Below are 21,741 nucleotides of genomic sequence, written 5' to 3'. Positions count from 1 at the left end.
CTGCATCACCCTCCTCCTCCGCCTCCTCCTCTCAGCCGAGGGCGGGCGGACGGCCGCGCTGCGCAGGGCCGCGCCAGGCGCCGCTGCCGCCGCCTCAGCGCCGCGGGCGGGGCCGCGCCTTCCCCCCGCCCCGCGCCGCGCGTCCCGCCAATGAGCAGCGTCCACATGCCGCGGCGGCGAGAGGGGCCCGGGCGGCCCAGCTCCCATAAGTTACATTAGAGCAAGCGCCGCCGGTGTGCGACCGGAGCGAGCGGGAGCTAGGGGCGAGGCCGGGCGCGGGCGAGCCCAAGCCGTGACGGCAACAGCGGCCTGGGCCGGCGGGGGAAGGATCAGGCTGCTAGAGGAGAGAGGGGGGAGGAGGCTAATTCCGAGCCTTCCCGGCGGTGGCGAGGCGGGCAGCGGGACAACTGCGCTTTTTTTTCTTTTCCCCCGGCTTCTGGAGGCGAGCGGGGTGAGGCGCGCTGTTATCGCCCTCCGCGGGGGCGTCTCGGAGCCTGCTGAGGCGAACGGAGAGGCCGCTCGGCCCCTCGGACGCGGCCCATCCCCGCGTAGGCACCCGCCGCGCCCCCCACACGCCTTCCCGCGCCCCTGAGGCGACAGCGGCTCCAGGGCCCGCGTCTCTATCCTCCTTGTCATCAGCTGCCCGCCCGGGGCCGCCTGAAGCCCCGCTCACCCCCGCCGGAGAGGCGGTTTGGCTCCCGTGAGGGGTGGGAGGGGGGCGGGGGCGCCTTTTTCGGCGGCTCTTTTTTTTTTTAGTATATATTTTTCTTCCCCTCCTGGTCTCCTCTGGGAGAGTGGGGCGCTGAGGTGGGCTCGGGGACTCCTCTCTGTTGCGGGAGGGGGTCTATGGTTGATAGCACGGGGGCGCTGGGGAAGAGAGCGAGGGGCTGAGGAGGGGGCTCGCCGCCGCGCCCGCCGCCACTGAGAAGCAGGAGGAGGAAGAGGCGAGTCACCATTTGCTGCTCTCTGCCCCAACCATGGAGAACGCGCACACAAAGACTGTGGAGGAAGTTTTGGCTTATTTCGGCGTTAACGAAAGCACCGGGCTCAGCCTGGAGCAAGTCAAGAAGCTGAAGGAGAAATGGGGCTCCAACGGTAGGTGAAGCGGCCCCACGCCGCCCGCCTCCCTCCGCCGCGGGGATGCTGTCGCTGGCACTCGTCGTCTTTCCTTCCCTTTCTGCTCCCTTTTCCACCCTTTTCTCTTTTTCGCTCATCCTTCTCGGGGCCCCGTTTCAAGGCCTAACGTGTGTGTATTTGCAAAGCCGGCATCTCTTACAGGACCCGGAATAGGAGCGAGGGAGAGAAGATGGCTGACTTGAACTCCACCTCGTGGGTTTCTTTCATACCCCAAGCTCACAGGGCTGCTTTGGGAAGGAGGATGTCACCTCCGTTTCCTTTCACCTTAACGGTGGGAAATCTTCCATTCTGAAATGAAGAGCTGTGGGTTGGTTTTTAGTATTTTTTTTTTGTCCGTCTTGACCTTCATTTTTCCCTGCTTTCTGTGCCTTTCTGTCCCTTACTTTACATTCTTCTCTCGAGTCGGAACGCAGAATTCATCCACTAAGGTGTTTCCTTTTTTTTAATTACTTCTTGCTTGGCCCTTTTACACTCACGCCGTTATGTAAAAATGAAGAGCTAGGAGAAGACAATGCGATGGGATTGGGGTTTTTTTTCTAGCTTTAGCACTGCTTTTGTGCCCCTTGAATTCCTAAATCTAGTTGCAGGGAAATAAAAGGGAGAACAGAAATAGGAAAGTATCCTTAAAATGGAGGAAAGAATTTGAAATATTTTGAGCCAAGTTTGGGTTAGTTTTTCTTTTAAAGTGAATGTTGAGGAAAACCTTTGTCAGAAAAGCATTTTGAGCCTTTGACCCTTTGTGTGCAGCAACAGCAGAAGTCCCACAGCTGGCTGGAGTGATGACTTGGCTGAATTATAACCTGTAGCACCTTCTGGCTAATGTGTATGTGTTTTAAAATGTAAAACTATAGGGCCTATTCAAGTGCTCTAATGAAAAGAGCCACCTTAATGAGGCTTTCAGTATGTCTTGTCAAATCCAACCCAGATGAGTGTGCAGTTCAGGAGCATTACCTGGTGAATGCATTATAATGCTCTAATGTGTTTCTTCAATGATTTCTTTGACATGCTTCCTGGAAAAAAATCTTCGCCTGACAGAGTTACCGGCTGAGGAAGGTAAGCATGTTCATGAAATCTTTTGCTAATTCTGGTTGATAAGTCATCTTTTTTCTTTAAAAAAATGTGCATAACTAAATGGCTTTCTTATACATTGCAGGAAAAACCTTACTTGAGCTTGTGATTGAACAATTTGAAGACTTACTAGTTAGAATTTTGTTGCTGGCAGCTTGCATATCTTTTGTAAGTACAATTTTTTTATTTCATAGGTGTCTATCACAGAATGACAGATTTTTTCCAGTGTAGAGGAACTGTACATACTGAAGTTATTGTCTTTCTCAAAAGGTAGAAGTATAAGATGTAAAGTAAATGGCCGTCTCGTAAATTAGTTTCCGTGTGAAGAGGTTTCTGTATGCCAGAAGAGAAAATTTCAGGGAATCTTTCATTGCATGAGTCATAAATACGTAACTACACGACACAAATATTTTTAAAAGTGCTTCCCAACCTAGTTTGCTTATTTGAGGTGGGATTTCCCAATGCTTTTGTTGGCTTTGAAAACTAACCTCGAGTAAGTGTTTAACTGGACATTCTTCTTGCCTTTGAGTTAATCGTTATCAAGCTCAATGTATAATCGTTGGAAGACATTTTTGGATGCAATGCAGACTGTAAATAGAATTTACATGGTGTATATTCCAGTTGCCTTCCCTTCCTGATAATAGCAAGGTGACAGTTGTTGCTTTTGACAGTGACAAGAATGATGACGGCTGTGATGGCACCATTGTTGACCAAATTTGGTAACTGACCTTTGGATAGTCAAGTCATTAAATGGACATCTTATTTTGCATCAGGATTAAAAGAACAAGAACACTTTTAACTTAATTTTATATTTTTTCAAGTTTGTTTGGGCAGTCTCTTTACAGAATGTGTGAAGGGTATGGATTTGCTGGAAGAACTGGAAAACTGAGGAGAGGCAAAGTATAGAAAGAAGGGAAAGGGTGTATGTCTTGGAGCTGGACAATAGGAACAAAAGTGTGCAGACTATTAAATTGTTTAGGTAGGAGTAAGTTTATAGTAGACTTTGCCCTGGAGTTGTAATTAACTACTTGGGAATAAAAAAAGAGTAATGCTGCAACTCTTGGGGGGAGTGAAAATTGTGGTGACTCTTTAGCTAAGGGCAAGCTAATTGGGATGGGCAGAGGAGAATGTACTCTGAAGCTGTTCTGTTTGATGGACGAAGCGTTGCCCTGTTGTGGCTGCTGCAGTATTTATTCTCTTGTTCCACCACCAAGAGAGGCTTCAGCTATCCTCACACTGACCTCTTTCAAAGCACTTTGGGGTTTGGTATGCATATACCTTTACCAGCCGAGCAGTGGTTGGTGGCATTGATCTTGACCATGGAGGCAGATGTGCTTTCCTGACTCTTCTGTTTCCTGGGGAGGAAACTGGGCTGACTATAGAAAATTGAATAAACAAGTCGTTCAAAAGCTTTTATTTTTTCCTCCTCTTTTGAATTTTCCCCTCCCAGAGGGTGAGAAGGGGATGTGTTTTTGTTCCTGGAAAGTCAGGAGCGTTTCTCATCTCACGAGACAAATGACAGTACAGAAGTTTGTTAGGCGAGATACGTTATGTATTTTTATTGCAACCAAGCAATTGAAAAATCAGATTCACTAAACTTTAAGCTTTCATTGCTGAATGTCATTAAATAAGATACCAGACAGAGGTCATAGAACATACACTGCCAAGCTTGCCTTGAAAACTTGATTAGTAACTGGATTCGGGTTTTTTCAATATGCTTAATTTTTTTCCTATCTAATTAAGAGGAGACTGTAGTCTGATGGAGTGTTGGTTAGATCAGGGTTCTCGGCTTCTGTGCATCTGGCATGATGTATGACCTTGGGCTCATGCTCTGCCTTTTCTGTCTCCTATTTAAGAGTTACTGGTTACCCACTATAAATTCATGTTAGTAGTAAAGATTTTTTTTTTTTGATGAAATGTAAAACAACCTCACTAGGTATATTTTATTTTTACTACTTAAGCACACCAGGGAAGTGCTTTTAGTTTCTGGCTTTATCCTTGCTCAAAGGTGATAATCTGTTATCTGATTTTCTTATTAATGAAAACATATTAGAGACTTCTATAGTAGCTGTAAAGAACTGTGAAATTTGTTGATAGACTGTATTGTTGTAAATATTTGATGTAATTAGCTCATTAAATTCTGGTGGTTTTTACCAGCTACAAGTTCACAATTTAGAAAAAAGTTGAAGATTCCGGTATGAGAGAGGATCTCTAGGTACAGATGTCACTGTTTTCTTTCATGGAGGCTTTTCCAGTGATTGTGTTGGGATTGTAAGTCATACTAGATTCTTACTATAATGACTGACAGCCATTGAGACCTGCACTAGATTTTTGTGCAGAAACGTCCTCTCTTACATGCAACATCATAAATGTCTGTGTTCAAAGTGCCTTTTGTGTCCTTTGCTCCCACACCCCCTGTCAGGTATGTGTCAGTAAAATAAATCAGACTAACAGCTGAATCCCTGTCACCCTAGCTGATTGTAGGGGTCAGATGCTGCGTGTTTGTTGGCTGTAGATACTGTGTCCTACATTCCAAGTTGGAACTGCTGTTGCAGATGTTCTTAGTTAGTAAAAGCCTGGCTTTTGAAAAGAAACAATATAAATAATATCTGATGGTGAGTAAATAGATTCACATATAGACTTGGACGTTGCCTTGGTGAATCTATTAAATCTTTGAAGCCTGTGCAGAAAGAAACCTGCAGAGTGTATCTCTGCAGTTCAGGGGCCTTCACTAGGCACATTAAGGGATGTTTAATTTTTCCATGAACTGTGGCTTTTACTCAGACCTACAGTATTTTCATAAAAGAACAGCTTTTTTTGCTGCATAAATGACTTGGACAAGTTGATAGATGCTAACTGTGCATCTGATACAGAATAATTTCAAATGCCTCAAGCAGTGATCTGTGCTTAACCATGCAGTCTTATCTTTGTGGCATAGTGAATTGTCTTCTACAAGATGCTGCATATACTATAAATTCTTACTTAAATATTAATAGAGTTTCCTAAGACTGTTCCTCTCCTGCCCCCAAATTATTTCTTTGATTCTTAATCTAACTTAGAAGGGATTGATCTGGGAATGTTTTCTAATAGCAGGAATCTGTGTTTAGATAAAAACAATATAATGTGATTTAGTTCAGAGATGATTATAGGCTGTAAATTATGAGAATAACCTAATCTATGTTAAAAGGGAGTGTGCCAGAAAAAAATGTTGCAGGCTTTGCCCTGAAATCACCCCAAAAACTACCTGTTAAGGTCAACAGCAGTGAGTATGTGACACAAGATAAGGACTGCAGTAGAGCATTACACCAACATGGTTTTAGCTAAACTCAGGTTGCTTAGTAGCACCAGAGATACCAACTGATGGGTAGGGGTGATAAAGCTGTGAGAAGTAGTTAATTCCATTTCCATTTTATTTTGCAGAAACTGGGTGCTGTGTATCTTTTTTTTCATATTGCAACATTAAACACTGGAATGTTTTTATTTTCAGAAATATTGAAAAATATTTGATGGATACTTAAGATCTGCTCACCTAGTGGAATTCTAAATGTTGTACTTATGTGTGTGGTCAAGATCTGTTAGGTTTTTTTTGGTTTTTATTCCTCTTTTCTGTTATTCTTATATTCCTCCTCTCAGTAAAAATCTGATGAACAATGGAACTGAAATTGCGAGGCTTTTCTTTAGTATTTCCTGATGTTCAGTGTAACTGATATGGAACAAGTATCAGGACTGCTAGAGTAGTTTTCATCTCCTTCATTTTCAGCTTATTTTTTATTGAAAAGAGATCACTAAAAGAGAGTTTTCTGACTAATAGTTAGTACTCTGTCCAAAAGAAATCTCTCTTAAAAGCAGTCCACAGTTTTACATGACCTGCTTTAATTAGTCCAGGGCTTCTTTTTGTTAGGATAAGATCTTGCTCTCCCAGTTTGCTTTTAAGTTTCCATTGTCAAAATGAAACACAAACAAAAAACCTTGTTAGGTTGCTGACAACAAACTGTTTGCTTTGCCTCTTAGTGGCAAGCGGGTACAGTCTGCTGGGCAACAGAATTCTATCTTGAAACTTCTATTCTTCTGTTTTCTGTTAATTAATGATGAATAGTCATCTGAGATCACTTGCCTCCGTAACTTGTGTCTGGCAAACATTTCCACAACTATCTCTGTAAAAAGCTGTAAGGATGCTTCTAACTGTTTTCATCAGTAGTCACCTCATTGCTAGCTGACTTCTGCATTGTACAGCTGCCCCCTTGTTATGACCAGCCATGAAAGCTAAGTGCTATTTGCCTGTCATTGTGTATTTTTTTGGCTTGGTGTCCTGCAGGCTTACCCCATTAGACTTTCATTAAAATAGAGTTCTGCAAGCCATGGCTCTAGCAGCCCTAAAGCAAATATGCTGAATAAAAGTCGTCCTTTAAGCTACTTATATTGTCTCTTTATATGGGTCTTTTATATCTTGCTATTAATTTCCCTTATATTTTCAGACGTGTTTCTCTTGAGCAGTTATCTTACTATTTTTTTTCCCCTACTCTTTTAAGCTTCTTAAATACATGGTTGCTTTATTGACCATAGTGCCTGAACAGTACATTGGAGATCAATGACCTGGAAATTAAGCTGTTCTCCATGTGATTCTTAAAGTGATTAGGGCTGGAAATATGGTGAGGCCCCCCTGAGTAGTAGTCAAAGAAAAGATTTCTCATTGTAAACCTCTCCAGGTTTTAATGTGCTAGTGGAAACTTTTTTTGACAAGGACTCAATTCCTTGGACAAGGATTGTCTCGTCTCTACCAGCCTTCAGCATATGATCTGTTATTACTAAAAACGCCTAGTTAAATATTTGTATTCCCTGTTGTACTCTCTCTTTGATTTTTACTGTGGTTTTGTTTTTACTTAAAGCTACTATCAAATAAACAACCTGATCTGTTACAGCAAGTGTCCTAAATAGAATCTTAATATAACTGTAGTCTGCTGTAACAAAACCAAGAACTTGCTGTGTATGCTGGCATAGGCTGCCCAGGGGGATTGTGGAGGTTCCTTCCTTGGAGGTCTTCAAGATCTGCCTGGACATGTTCCTATGCGACCTGATCTAGGTGAACCTGCTTCTGCAGAGTGGTCGGACTGGGTGATCTCTAAAGGTCCCTTCCAACTCCTACCATTCTATGATTTCTAAGTCTATATTTACTGAATATTCTAGAACTAGACCTTAGATTGTTCTACTGTTAGTAATTGTGTGGAAACTTCTTGGGGGAGAAGTGGATGTTGCTGACTTCCAGGATTGAGATACTTCATTTTAAGCAGGTCACAGACTGATAATTTAGCCAAAAATCAACAGTGAAGATCTAAAGTATCAGCCCTGTGCTGTCAGAATGTCTGAGTTCACCTACTCGTTTTGAAATAATGGCTCACTGAAAGAATAGATCCCTTGAAAATTTAATTTTGGTTCTCCTTGACATACTTGTATATTGCTGTCCTTGTAGCTACTTTTCTTACCTCTTAAAGCTGCAGGCTTCCTCAATGTTACTTTACATCACATGTGATCTTCAGTCTGAAAAGATGATGGTTCAGCATGGTATAAAGTAGGTGTTTTGTTCCAGTTAACTTTGTGGGTGCCTGCCCTTTTTAGAACATCACAGAACGATTGACTTTAGATTCTCTCTTGGAAGCAAAATGGGCTCTATAGAATTCCAGTAAAGAAAAGGAGGGAAGAAACAGATAGTAGGCAGCTTTTCTGATGGCATTGTGTGACCTTGTATATGCTAAGAAAACTGGAAGTGTGTGATTAGCGTTTTCGGAATCTCTGTGGGAGACAACAGTGCTAACGCAGAGGAGAAGCTGCTCGTGCAATAAGGGGTGATGTGTGAAGTGAAGACTAGGATATAGACAGTATGACTGCTCTGGAGGTCAAAAGGCAGAAATTGTTACTGGGGACTGGAGATTAGTGTGGGAGGAGGGAAGAAATTCTGAGATGGAGAGAGCGTAAGAGATCCTTACTAAATCTCTTCTCCAGAGGGATTACACAGACCCTCAAAATGTTGTGTTGCCACTTGGAATGTTTCAGTGTTATCAATTGTAACCTGGATCTTTATAAGTTTATCCTTTTGTAATAAAAATGTGTTGTTGCATTGGATTTGCTTGACAGTCTGTTTTCTGCTTGAGGCTTTCATGCTGCTGCTCCTTCCTTTTAATGTCCTGGAGTGTTTCAGAATTGAGCAATAGCTCTGAGCAGCGTGTTGGTGGAATTATGGTACTTGCTTTAGTAACGGTTTGCTCACTGCAGTCTTCTAGTGATTCAGAGTGCTGTTGCCTGACTACCAGCCTTAATTATCTCAACACGTTGTTCCTATTTACTGTCACTTTCCAGGCTTCCTGTTGCTCAACATGTTGATGAAAAAGCTCTTCCTCTCTGGTCATATTGGCCTGACTTTTCTTCAGTAGCTACAGAATTCTGCAGAGGCCCTGTCACATACCCATTCAAGTCAAGTGAATGGCAGAAGCCTAGAACTAGAATGTATTTCTACAGCAAATGAACAGAAGGCTCCATATAGGTTTTATTTTAATTCAAGTCCTCAAGTTGATTTTGGTTTTAAATTCCATTTTTTAGTTTTATCAGCTTCTCAGATCAGAATTCAACTTCAGATACACCTATATCATTAACTTAGATGCTTCAGTAAGACACTACATATATTTAAATAAGTAAATGCCTATTTTTCATATTTACTCACCACAGACATTTAAAGCGATTTTCAATTGTGTGTCTTAAGTTATTGGTTAATCATTAACTAGGTTAAAAGTCAGATTCTGTTCAAGTTTTGGAGTTCTAAGTAGTCAGACTGATCTATCTGCATCCTTTTTAATACAGTGCTGAATTGTTTTTTTAAAAGTATTCAGTGCCATAGTTGTTGTCACAACTTCTGCTTTCATTTGTGAAGCAAAAGTAGCAGTATGTTTCCCACATACATAGCTTGCTCCTTTAAAGGAAGAGCAACCTTGGAAATGAACTTTGTACTACTTGAGTAAAGATTCTTTTTCACCTTTTCCGCTGCATATTGCCAACTCATTCATGACCTACAAAACTACACCTTGGAAGACAACAGTTTCAAAAGTTGCTGAAGCCTAAGCAATTGAACCTCAAGCAGGAGCTTATTGGGTCTTAAGCTTGCAAGGTGTCTGTGTAAAGCAGTCAATAATTTAAATAATTGTGTTTCTCTTACAGGTCCTGGCCTGGTTTGAAGAAGGTGAAGAAACAATCACAGCATTTGTAGAGCCTTTTGTAATCTTGCTTATATTGGTAGCCAATGCAATTGTGGGAGTGTGGCAGGTATGCAGATATTTTTCCAACATCGAATCACAAACGTTTTGGACTTGGGTTTTTTTTTTTGAGGACAGACTGTAGGGTCTAGTGTCAGGTACTTCACACAATGCAAGTAATATGTGTTGCTAATTTTAAACAGACAAGAGCCAACATACTGTAAACAGTCTGGACATAAAGTATTGGCTTAGAAGTATAAGGAAAGCTTCAGAAGTATTTCCAAAAAGGCAAAGTGCCTATCAGTGTGTTTGGCCACACAGTGGTGGACACATGAGCATAGGCAGTCCAGAATGAAGGCCTGAACTTAGGAAATAAATCCTGTCTTACAAAGCTGAGAAAGAATCAGTTGTATCAGCTTGTGAAAAAAGGGAGTTGTCTCAATTAAGGGACAAAGAATTAAACACTTCTAATCTAGTTTGTGTCTCTTTCCTCTTGAGACAAATATTGTATTTTAGTATATTTATTAATACATTTAATACCATATTAATCCTTCCTATTTAATTACTGTAGTACCTGTTAAGTGTACATCTAAAGGCCCCACGTCTGTCAAAAGGCAGAAATTTCTTCTGAGAACCTCTAAATACTATTAATGTTTTCCCTACATTATCAACTGTGAGATGAATTAGATGGCTTTTTGTAGTTCTTATTGGCAATTAACACAATTAACACTTAAAATGCCAAGACAAAATTATTTGTATAACTTCTGATTTAATCACTTCAGACAGGGCATCTTTTGTTAGAATTGGTTTTCTGCAGGTTAAAAGTATTCTGGGATTTTTAGTATAAAGTTCTAGTCAAGGTTGGGTTTGTGTGTTCTTTTTTTAAACACATGGTGTTAATGTGATATAATTACTTACTATCTTAGCCTGTTTGGTTTAATGCTTAAAAAAAAAGGCAAACCTGTCCAAAATAACAAGAATAATTAAGAGACATGTTAGAGAGGACTCTGTGCACTGGAAACTGCCAGAAGTGGCCTTGAGTGGCACTGGTGCATGTTCCTGCCTTCTGTTTTGTGCTAGTCCAAGTAAGATGACTGAAGACTGAGCCCTGAAAAATGCAGTTATCAGCAGTGCCCAGCTTCCTGGGCAACTGCTAGAGCTGATGTAGGGGAAAAGGTAATGTTTATAAAGGAATGACAGCTTTTTGCCCCTTCAAGGTCAGAAGTTCAAATCTTCATAAAGTAATTGTTCAAGAATTAATCTTTAACTTGAAACCGAGTTACAATTCTGCATGTAGTAATTTTAAGCATGAAATCTTTATACTGTCTGTATAGTTTAGGGATTTTCTTATGTAGTTGTAAACCCTGTTGTAGGAAATACCCATTTTTTTCCCAGACATGATAGTGTGCATAGAATACCTATATCTGCATGCAGTGAACTTAATTGTGAAACAGAATTGCTGTACAAATTAAATGACTCATTCCCTTGTTACAATAGGCATGGAAAATAAGTCACAGCACATAGTCTCCACCCATAAACGTATCTGTTTCTACAGGTACTAGATGTGAACAACTGAGTCATTGCCTTAGCTCTGCCCTCCTCAACTTTTCCTCTCACATGCACATTTCCCGAAGTGCCATCTACTAGTGCTTCATTGGTTGACAAGACAGTCTAACTACCATAGCTTCAAGTAAACTGGGAACAAAAAGGTAGTCTAACACACTGAGCTGACAGACCTAGCTTAGTCATCTTGAATTCTTTCTTATTTCTCCTTTTTGAAGGAACAGCTCTGTTTAACCCTCTTTTTGTGGGACTTTTTGTACCTTTAAGGTTTTGCTGAATGTGGACTCTCAGTTAATCCACAGAAAAGCAGTATCAGCACTCTTCCTCTGAAGAGCAGAACTAATTTACCTGGTGGATTATGAGGCTAGCATTAATTATAGCATTATGGGTCTCTGCTGGTGTGTCTGCACTGCCTGACACTGAGCTGTGCCACATAAATGTTAGTCCTTCAAGGTAGTTTTGGTATTGTTGGTTGTCAGCTGCATTGTTACGTAGAAGAAGCAGTGTAACCTAGTACCTCAACCTTTGAATATCTGAAGATTAGATTTCTGCTTTGATACCTGCAGAAGGAAGTTTTTATTATCTGGAAAGACTGGTAGATGAAGGGCAGTCATACTGAAAACTATGTGCGCCTTTTCCATTATCTATAATCATCAGGAATGACGTTTGTACTTGTCAAGAGGCTGGAAAATGGAAAATCGGTTGCTTCTCCATGAGCTAGAGAGGGAGTACTGCTAAGCTGTTGGTTTCTTATGTTATCCTTTTATCTAGGTGGCATCATGATGTTGATATCAATCTCCACTAATTCTTAGCTGAGAGAAATGAACTTGAGATAAAAAGGGCATTGTGCTACTATTACTGAGAATAAAAGGGAATGGGGATTCATCCAAGTTTGTAAACTGTTACAAGACTCTGGGGAAGTTTCTTGTCTATATGTTTTAATTTCACTTTCATGTGACTTGATTTGTTGAAACAAAGTTGATAATATGCTGTTTAGGCTTTGTCTTAACTTGATCCTCCATTTCTATCAGTAAGTGAAATTTGGTAGTGCTAGTCCTCTCCAGTCTGAGTCTAAACTGCTGCAGCTGGCACAAGACTATATCCATGAGTATTAATTCTACTTAATGCATTTTTTATGTCAAAAAGCATCCATATATTACATAGAGCTCATTGTGTGGCCTCTCTGTAACAAGACACTGAATATCCTTGATGGGAAATGCTGTAGGGTTTGAATAAACAACTTCTAGGTTCTAAATGCCCACTAATATCTGAATTATGTTGAAGTAATTTCCAGTCAGCAACCTTATAAGGGAAGGTCACAATTCTCTAACTAAGCTGAGTCAGTAGTGTTCATATGATAATGAATTTGAAAAATTGTGTTTTTCCTTGAAGGTTTTAAAAGTTACACACTTTTGCTGTCTTTTAGGAAAGAAATGCTGAAAATGCTATTGAAGCTCTTAAAGAATATGAACCAGAAATGGGCAAAGTATATCGACAAGACCGAAAAAGTGTACAGAGGATTAAAGCAAGAGACATTGTCCCGGGTGATATTGTAGAAGTGGCAGGTAAGATTCATTTATGTAGTACGTACATGTAGTAGTGTATCATTATAAAATTGTTGTGCAATTTGAGACCCTAGGGGGAGTTATCGAAGATGCCAAAGTGTGTGCTTCACTTACAAACAAACTTGAGTCTGTTCATCTGTAATTACCTTAAATGTGCATTTGCACTGAGGGGATTGTTTTTCAAATTGCTTCTTAGTCTAGTTGGTCTAAAAGCAAAGCATCTTAATTAAGTATGGGTTTTAGCACTTGCTCTAAAATTTTATTTTCTGAAGTGTAGTTTCAGAGTATCTTAGAATTTGTCTGTTTTCTGTCACCAAATACTCTTTTCCTTACTCTTAAATACTTAGAGTTTCCTCAGGTTCTTGAATCCAGAAGTGGTGGGTTTTTTTGTCATGCTTTGTTTTTATCTAAGGAAAGGTAATTTAATATAAAGGGTTTTTCAACAGTTACACTTACAGCAGCAGTGCTTTTCAACTTATTTTCTCAAATGTCTTCCTCTGTCCTCTCCACTACCCTGACTGCCATGTGACATCACTACTTTCTCATCTTTCATAATTCTTTATTGCTTCTTTTGCCTATTGCTATATAGAAGACTGCAGATAGCATCACTGTACAAACAGAGCTTCCAATTTCTCTGGTGTAAGCTTTTGAAGTACAAGTCTTAAAAGATTGAACTGTTGCAGCAAGCTTTCTGACAACTTAGATTTGTCCTAGAAGGTGTATCTTTGTTTGGACAGAGTGTAAAAATAAGAGTATTGTATTATCTCTAACTCCTTCATTTTGGTGATAGTGCCATACTAGTAACTTCTCTAAATGGGCTTCAATGTTTCCTATTCCTTCACAGATAAAACTAGGTGGTTCTTGTTAAGTGTCAGGAGTGATTGCATACTCCTGTCTTGTAGGTCATTATGAACTGCTAACTGAGTGATTGTTCCTTTGAGAACAATTTGGGATGTACATCAAACTTTCTTTCCACTACTGTCACTTTGCTTTTAGAGGTGGTAGCTGTCTCAAGAGGAGGTAAATGTATACCTTTAAACTTGACTATCCTCCTATTTTAATTAGCAGGCAGAGAGAGTATGCACTCAAAATGAAGTTGGTGTTGGCTGACTGCCCAGCTTTCATTCCTTGAGAAACTTTTAACATTCACTGAGCTCTGTCTCAAGCCTCCGTTTTGTGCATAAGATGATTCAGCTACAGCAGCCTTGGGCTAGGGTAATTCAGAGTGTGAATCTCTTGAAGGCTGAAGCTAGTTTCCTCTTAGCATCTGTTGGTGAAGAACAAGTACAAATGCAAAGTGCTGACAGCTGAAATAAAGGGTGAATTACGATACCTTCTCACTTACGGTGCTGTTTTGACTTACTATTACCCCACTGTACAGTCAAATCCATGAGTTCTGCAATGGGATTTTGTTTCGGCAGCTGATGTTTTCTGTGGACTTTTGAGGCAAAAAGAACTGTATAAATTTAAGATTCTGCAGTAGATGTCTAGTCTAAATCTTTATTGTATTTTTTTAAATGTCAGCAAGAGAATGGTAGTTTTGGAGGCAGTTTGTATCGCGGGAATACACTGAGGTTGTTGGCTTTGGTACCTTTTAAAGCGGTATTGGTAGAATTGCAAGTTGATGACTATGTATTTTGTACTAGCTTGGGATATCTCACTAAGGAAAAATGCTGTATTTTGCTGCTCTGCCAGGTGTCTAGAGCACAGAAATCTTTCTTATTGGAAGAGGTAAAGATTGCCTTTTCATATTGCAGAAAAAGAAAGCTAAATCTGCATGTGAATCACCACGGGGATGTGCGGGCTTCTACTTACCTTGCTGTATATTGTCAGTATCAATAAATTCAATTACTTCTGCCATCTCTTCAAAAGCCCTGTGTCTCAAGGAGAGAAACAAATTGGAAACAAACTGACTAGCATGCCTAAAACACTACATCTTTTGCCAAACATAGTATCCTATTTTTCGTAGACTTACTGTTGTTTTATTTTAAAATCTGCAAGCAGGACAATGTCTGATAGTCTAATATGTGTAGAACTGATTATCTTTTTAAGGAGGTGATCTAGCTTGTTAACTACTGTAGAAGGTCATGTTGGTTAAAATTGTCACTTAAAACAGTCACAAGCTGTTCTTAAGCACTCATCAAATCTTTCGCATACTGGCAAATATCATCAACTGCAGCTTCAAGTGAAGGTAACTTAAGTGCAGATATTCAAGACAGAAATAAGTGGTTCAGCACGATACAAACTGATTTTGAAACAAATTCTAACTTACAGACAGACAATGAAATTTTAATTGTAATCAGACTCATAAAAGCTACTGAGCAGGTAGAGAAGAGCAACACACTGTGTACCAACTGTAGTGTCAAGACCTGGAGGTGAGAGAGACTGTATGCATGCCTGTGCCTCAAGGGTAAGAGTACTGTGATGGCCTTTGACACGGTGTTTGCAAAAAGATGACCATGTAGGGAAGTGACAGAGCACTTCATACTAGGATACATATCTGGGTATGGAATTCTAGGCAAAGTGCCAATGACATTTGTGTGTCCAGGCAAATATCTTTCAACCGAGTGGCATAAATAACCAGGTGATAGGTTTCTCCCCTATGCCGATATCTAACTTTGAACAACTCTCTACAGCTCTTCCATTACAAAATAGGTGTATTTAATGCTATGACAGCTTTGTTGATTTGAAGTACCTACATGTGAGTCTGACACAGATAATGTTTTGTTGTAGAAGTTGATAGATTGGCATTGCAGTTGGGGGGAAAGTAGGGGAATATATTTTCCTCTTTACATTGCAAAAGTTCCCTGAGAAGAAGTACCACTGAACCATTTCCAAAACCATTTGCTGTCTTCAATAGTTTTGAAGCTGTTAAAGATAACCAGGTTGGTTCAGCATAACCCAAAGGCAGTTCAATAGTGGTTTATATGGTTTCTTTGCCTCTTTGTAGATTTTGACTGCATTCATTATATAGACTATTCAGTCTGCTTCATGGCCTTTCTAAAAGAAAGCTCCTGGAAGATATTTTCTTTAATTGATCTCTCAACAGAGGAGACAGACATGAGTTTGACTTGAACTAATAGGGGGAAGCTGTATTGTTACCTTAGAGTAAATGTGGAGTAACCTGAATTAGATTATCCATCAAGGGGTAGATAACCTACTGTCTTGTATGTCTTGGGCTTCACTGTGCATACATCTATGGCAGAACACTTGGTGGGCAATTACTGGCCTTTGTGTCTAGTAACTAATCAACATAAATGCTATACTATGCCAAAATTTAGCAGATGTACTAGCAGACACTGTAACCTGTTTGCTCAGAGACACTGCAGACATGAATTTCTTAGCTATAGATGTTAGGAAGACTTTCTTCCGCATGTGCTTAAGCAAAGATGGTGGAAAAGATACTGTACAATCAAAGAAGAGCCCTTTGGGATGAAGTTGGAGTTACAGATTTGGGATGTATGCCTTAAATTTGCTTGCAGGCCTCTGGTGTGCATGGTTCTCTGAAGTGTAGTGTGTAAGGGTTACTAAGCTACACTGTTTGTTTCTTAGAATTGATGAGCTGAAAAAAAATCCAGATGCTGTCCTCAAATGGCTCTTTAGTTTGCCTGTCTTAAAATGGATTATTGTGCTGCTGTAAAAGCTTAAGTTCATTGGAGGATGTACTCTAAATTTGTAACTAGTGACTGTCTTATTAGATGTCCTTTGTTGAGGTTTTGTTTGCCTTGGTTAAAGTAACGCTTTAAACAGAAACTTTAAACAGCATGGACTCAGTTCTTAGAAGTTTTATATTAAATCCAGTCTGACAAATGGGATAAACTGGCTGCAAATGACTTCTCTTCAAAGAGCACATTTGTGAACAGAAAAGAGCTTTGTTCACTTCCATTGTATTTTCCTGTCTAAAGTGTTCTGCTTTAGATACTGCAAATCTGACTTTCTGTAATTCCAATAAATGAAAGTGCATTAGTTGCAGTCTAAGTGACAAAACTGAAGTTACAGTAGTTCCTTTTTTCCCCTGAAGTGCTGAATGATGGTTCTTGTCATCAGTTATATCTATAAGTACTCAACAGCTTAAAAATACACCAGAGTTCCCAGAAGCAGTTTCTTATTAAATTAATATGTATTACAGAAGACTTTAGTTTTAAATTTATACCTGGCATAAAGTGTACAAAAATTACTTTCCAAGCCTTTTAATTCTAGTCACAGAGCACTTTTAAGACTTTTCTAAAATGTAGATGCCTTTTAATTGAACATAGAAAAATTTAGGGGTGAAGGTTGTGAAGGAAGATTCTTAAGGTGAATTACATTGAACTCTAGTATGGTTATGAAGAGCTACAGAGTTTCCCTGATGATATAAGCAACAAACATTCATGTTGCAGATCTTACTCCAAAACATCCAAGTCCTTGTGTCTATTACTTTTCTAATAACTAGAATTGTTTTTCAGACTGAGTGATAGAGATGCAGGCTTGCTTTTCTTAGGCAAGTACTGATTTTGGGGGAAAAAAATGAAAAGGATGGAGTAAGACTTGAGCATCTCTTAAAATGAAAGAAAAAGTGGACTGGAAGATTGAGATTTTTTTTCCTACCTCATGCAAATTGTTGGGTTTGGTTTTTAAAGCTTAAGCATGTATTTTGTCTTCTTCCATAAAGTACTGCTTTTGAGACAGGAAAAAAAGCAGAAGATCAATTGTTAATAAATACAAGCAGTACATAAATCTGAGCTTCAGTGAGCACTTTGGCTGTCAAACTCCTAACATATCAGAGGCAGTTCTGAGATAACTGGATACAGTCCAGACTTGACTCCATACTCCACTGAACCTGGAGTTATATGAGGTTCAAGTCAGGCCAAAGCCTGAATGTGTCACTTTCAACACACATTTGAAAAGTGTGCAAACCACATCTCCACATTTTTCCTGCTTCTTGTAGGATTTTCCTCCAGAGTTGCCAGACTTTAATAAAAATAGTGGAATTTGTTCTGGTTTAATTGTCTCATCGTTTCACTCCAGCTGGCTACTGGTGGGAGGGGAAGAGGGTTGGAAAAGTAAGAGTGAGAAAACACATGGGTCAAGATAAAGACAAGTTTATAAGTAAAGAAAAAGACCTATGTGGAAGCAAAGCAAAACAAGGCATTAATTCACCACTTCCTCTTGCTGGCAGGTGTTCAGGACTCCACGAGGTGTAATGGTTATTTGGAAGACAAATGCCATCACTCCAAATACACCCCCCCACACACACCTTCCTTCTGCTTTTTATGCTACATGTCACATCATATGATCTGGGCTATCTCCTGGGTCATTTGGGGTCAGCTGGCCTGGCTGTGTCCCCTCCCACCTTCTCTTGCACCTCCTCACTCCATTTGCTGGTGAGGTGGTGTGAGGAGCAGAAAAGGCCTTGATGCTGTGCAAGCACTGCTCGGTAGTAGCTAAAACATTTCTACGTTATCAAGACTGTTTTCAGCACGAATCCAGAACATAGCCCCATACTAGCTACTGGGAGGACACTTAACGCTCTTGCAGCCAAAATCGGCACAAGTTGTTTGAACTCAACACATATCTGATGCTCATACTTGGTAAGAGCTAATACTGCAGCAGTGTTTTTACTGCAAACATAAATAGTACTGAACAAAATGCTTGAATATAAAGACAGTGTTCTGTTAATGCCATCACCTGGGCTAAGCACACTTCTTTTTAAGACTAAGCAAAACCTGCATGTGGAATTACTAGTTTTTATTCTATACCCAAACGCAGCCTAACTTGGAAACAGCACCTCTAGCTTTGCTGTGAAGATGGTATTCTCTACCTCATCTGGCAAAAGTTGAGACCAGTTTGTTCATTCTGATATTAGGGACTTTTTTTTAGGTTGATAAGAATTTTCAGTGTAGAATACAGATATTGGATCCACCAATTGAAACTAAAGTTAGACAAATACAGGTTAGAAGGACATGCAGACTTACAGACAGGCTACCTGTCCATGGGTGCATTCTGTTGAATGTTCTGATGTGTTCTTCAGAGAGATTGACACTTAAATGTATTTTTACATAATTAGAAGAATTTTAATACAGTATACAGTTTAATACACTATAGCATTTTCTCCCTTGAAAACCTTCATTTTTCATCATAAAATATTTTGCTTCTGGAAACCTAAGCTTTTTTTGTATCCTTTTTTTTCATTGATAAGAATTCAAGGTGTATAAATGTTTTTTAACTTCTACCACTAGCAGTTCTTAGTTTGGGATAATCACATTTCTGCATATACTGCACAGTAAACTCCAGATCCAATTTTCTCTGTCCGGAATGCAGAACAGCATGTGATAGAGAAGGCTATTCCATGAATGTTGTCAGATCTGTAGCACACATCCTAAATGCAAAGAATGAATGTATTCAAATGTGTTGTTCTGTTATCTAGACAGTAAAAAAATACTGTTTTACTAGTATGGTTAAAACTGGATGGACCAAGTGCTATTGTAATCTTCACCTCGCCAGAAAATAAATCTCTCTCACTGGTTTGGAGGGGAATCTCAGCCTTATCTCGTAGTCTCTCTTCTAATTTTGACTATTTGACACTCTTGGCCTTGTATGAAAGCATAAAGAGAGTTGATAATCTTCCTGTTTTGTAGAGCTTCTGATTTTTGGTAGCATTTTATTATAGCCTGTTCAGGAAGTGTTACATACTTAAAACCTGCTATTACGGAAGAAAAATGAAGTTTCTGATGGTCTAAGGAAATCAAACACAATAGGAAGACTGGATTGTATGCATGCAAGGGTGGGGAAAGAGGAGCTAAGCTGAGCTTGTGTTAAGGAAGTTTAATATAAGAAACAATTGTGCTTCAACAGCTGTATTTTTAAATAGAAGCAGTCCATTCTGTTCAGGTGTGAGTTTTAATTATTACTGACCCCAGCAGAAACAATACTCAGTTCTGGTTGCTTAAAGTATGTAGCATCTTACATGTGGTATTTTAAGCCTATTCATTTCAGTTCTTAAACCTTAAGATGATACCTATGCTTTGTGTAGGAATTTTCACTTGCCTCAGTTTAGTAATAAGAAGTCAGGCAATGGTGTGTCTTCATAATGCACAAAGATAAGAAACTTAGTTTTGGGCAAGAGAAGGACTTTGAATGACTCTTTAAGAAACTAAAGATCTTATTAGGAAAAGTGTTTTAAACCACTGTGCCCATAATATGTAACGTGGAAACAAAAGAGTTGCTTACACTTGGTGAGTTTTTGGCAAAAGAATTATTACTTGTTCTTTCTCTCTTTTGATGGTAAAACCCCAAGCATAGTGTATTTTGAATCAGAGGTGTTTTAATAGCAATATGGTAGGTTGTGTCTGCTGGTTTTGAACTATTTCTACATCGGCTTGATGAAATTACAGCATCCAGATAAAGCAGGAGGAAGACCACAGTGTCTAAACAAATGGAATGTGTCAACAATAAACCTTCAGTATCAAAACACATAAAACAGGGGAAGGGACATTTTCATCTTTTTTTCCTTCTCCTTTTTTTGGTGTTTTATGGAAGTTGTTTTGGGGATATTTTTACTCTATTTGAGGAACTGTTGTTTGTATTCCTGAACACAACAGTGGCAGAATAGTTTCAAGCTGTACTGATACCTTTATTGCAAAAGTCCAGTTCCAAGCCCAGCCTGCTGATAGCAGCTATAGGTCGACACTAGCTTTGGTTAATGATAAACATGAATAAGAAAGTATTAGGTACGTGTTGTGTATGAAGAACCATTCTGACTTCTACAGGGAAAAATACTTTCATTCACTCTGATCACTTAGATGGTCTTTTTGCAAACAGATCACTTTCTTTGCTGAGAAGATGAATTGTTCTTGTAACACGTTAATGCAAAAAGGAAGTAAAACTTAACTTTTTATGACATACCTCTCTGTAAACCTCTCAGTCTTCAAATGTGGGAGGGATCAGAGGCAGTTAACAGAGCTGATATTGGTGTTCAAAGTACACATTTGAAGTAGTAGTTTTCTTTTTGAGGACTCTCTTATCATAGTGGATTTTTGGGGTAAAGTTGATATTGCTTCCTGAGCCTGTCATCACCAATAGGTTTGATTTAGAAGATCTGGAATTTAATTTGAGTTTTGGAAGTATGGTCCTGGGTCTCAAGTTCTTTGTGGATATCCAATTACAGCTGAAAATATAATGGGGTCTGAAATTCACACAGCTCTAATAGTTTCTTTTCGCTCCAGCTCCATTGTTTGTCAAACATGTACCTCATCAGCTCTGCCTGCTTTCTGCCTGCTGAAACCACAGGCTAATGTAGCTTGCAACATGCTAATAGTGCATTTTGGCTGTAGAGGTCTCCCAGTGAGTGTCTTGAACCATGCTCTAACAGAAATCTGAAGTTAAATGTTTAGTATTCCTGCTGTCGTAGAAACTGGTAAAGTAAAGGGATATCAGTGCTCAAATGAGATACCTAGATAATGAGTTGATCATTTCAGTCTAGGAGTTGGTCAAGTATTAAATCTGGATTGATGTTGCTTAATCTATAACTTAAGTCAGTTTGGAAGCTTGAATAATCTTCTGTTTCAAGGTAACTTGACAAATGAAATAGGGTAGATTGTGTGCTGGATTGTCCTTTAAAGACTTCTATTTGTGAGGAGCTGCAGTCATTTCCACAAATGCACCCCTGTGTCACTTGATGTGCTCTGATGATAAGTGGGGTTATACCGTGCTTAAAACCAAACAGAGATGTTAATGACTGTACACGAGGGATAAAAATAACCTATAACATTGCCACAGCACTGGGAGGAGTAACATAGGATGTGGGGAGCCTTCAGTATGAGAAGATAAAATGGTAAATGTAATTAATTGGTGGGAATCTTCACAAGATAACATTGCTGGTTACTTCTAGGTAGCTGAAGAAGCCAGTATTTTCAGGTATTAGGTTGTCTGTATTTTAAATGAAAGCATGTGGCTTGTTTGAAATGATTGACATGAATTTTAAATTCCTACTGCATCTGTATGCTTCTCTAGTTTCTGTTAAGGAGTGGAAACTGTAAATTGCTTCCATATACACTCATGCACAGTTAAATAAAACTGATTCTTTTTTTTTTTACCCCATTACAGATTCCTTTACTGTGTACTTAAACTCCAGCATTAAATTCTAAAATAGTCTCCTATGCATTAATAAAAGGATTCTCTGAATAAAGCTC

The 21,741-nt window shown here is 39.4% G+C and overlaps 1 protein-coding gene across 1 annotated transcript in view; it reads left to right on the top strand.

Annotated features, from left to right (window-relative positions):
* The first annotated feature begins 225 nt into the window (after positions 1-225).
* Positions 226-21,741, top strand: part of ATP2A2 (ATPase sarcoplasmic/endoplasmic reticulum Ca2+ transporting 2) — a 45,956-nt gene continuing 24,440 nt past the window's right edge. The window contains exons 1-5 of the mRNA XM_062009563.1: positions 226-1,095; positions 2,173-2,190; positions 2,291-2,373; positions 9,409-9,513; positions 12,433-12,571. Coding sequence (XP_061865547.1) covers positions 978-1,095; positions 2,173-2,190; positions 2,291-2,373; positions 9,409-9,513; positions 12,433-12,571 — 463 coding nt within the window. The 5' untranslated portion in view covers positions 226-977. The remainder of the gene's footprint in view (positions 1,096-2,172; positions 2,191-2,290; positions 2,374-9,408; positions 9,514-12,432; positions 12,572-21,741) is intronic.

Source organism: Colius striatus, chromosome 17, assembly GCF_028858725.1.
Source record: "Colius striatus isolate bColStr4 chromosome 17, bColStr4.1.hap1, whole genome shotgun sequence".
NCBI classification, from domain to species: domain Eukaryota; kingdom Metazoa; phylum Chordata; class Aves; order Coliiformes; family Coliidae; genus Colius; species Colius striatus.
This window is presented reverse-complemented; position numbering and strand designations above follow the sequence as displayed.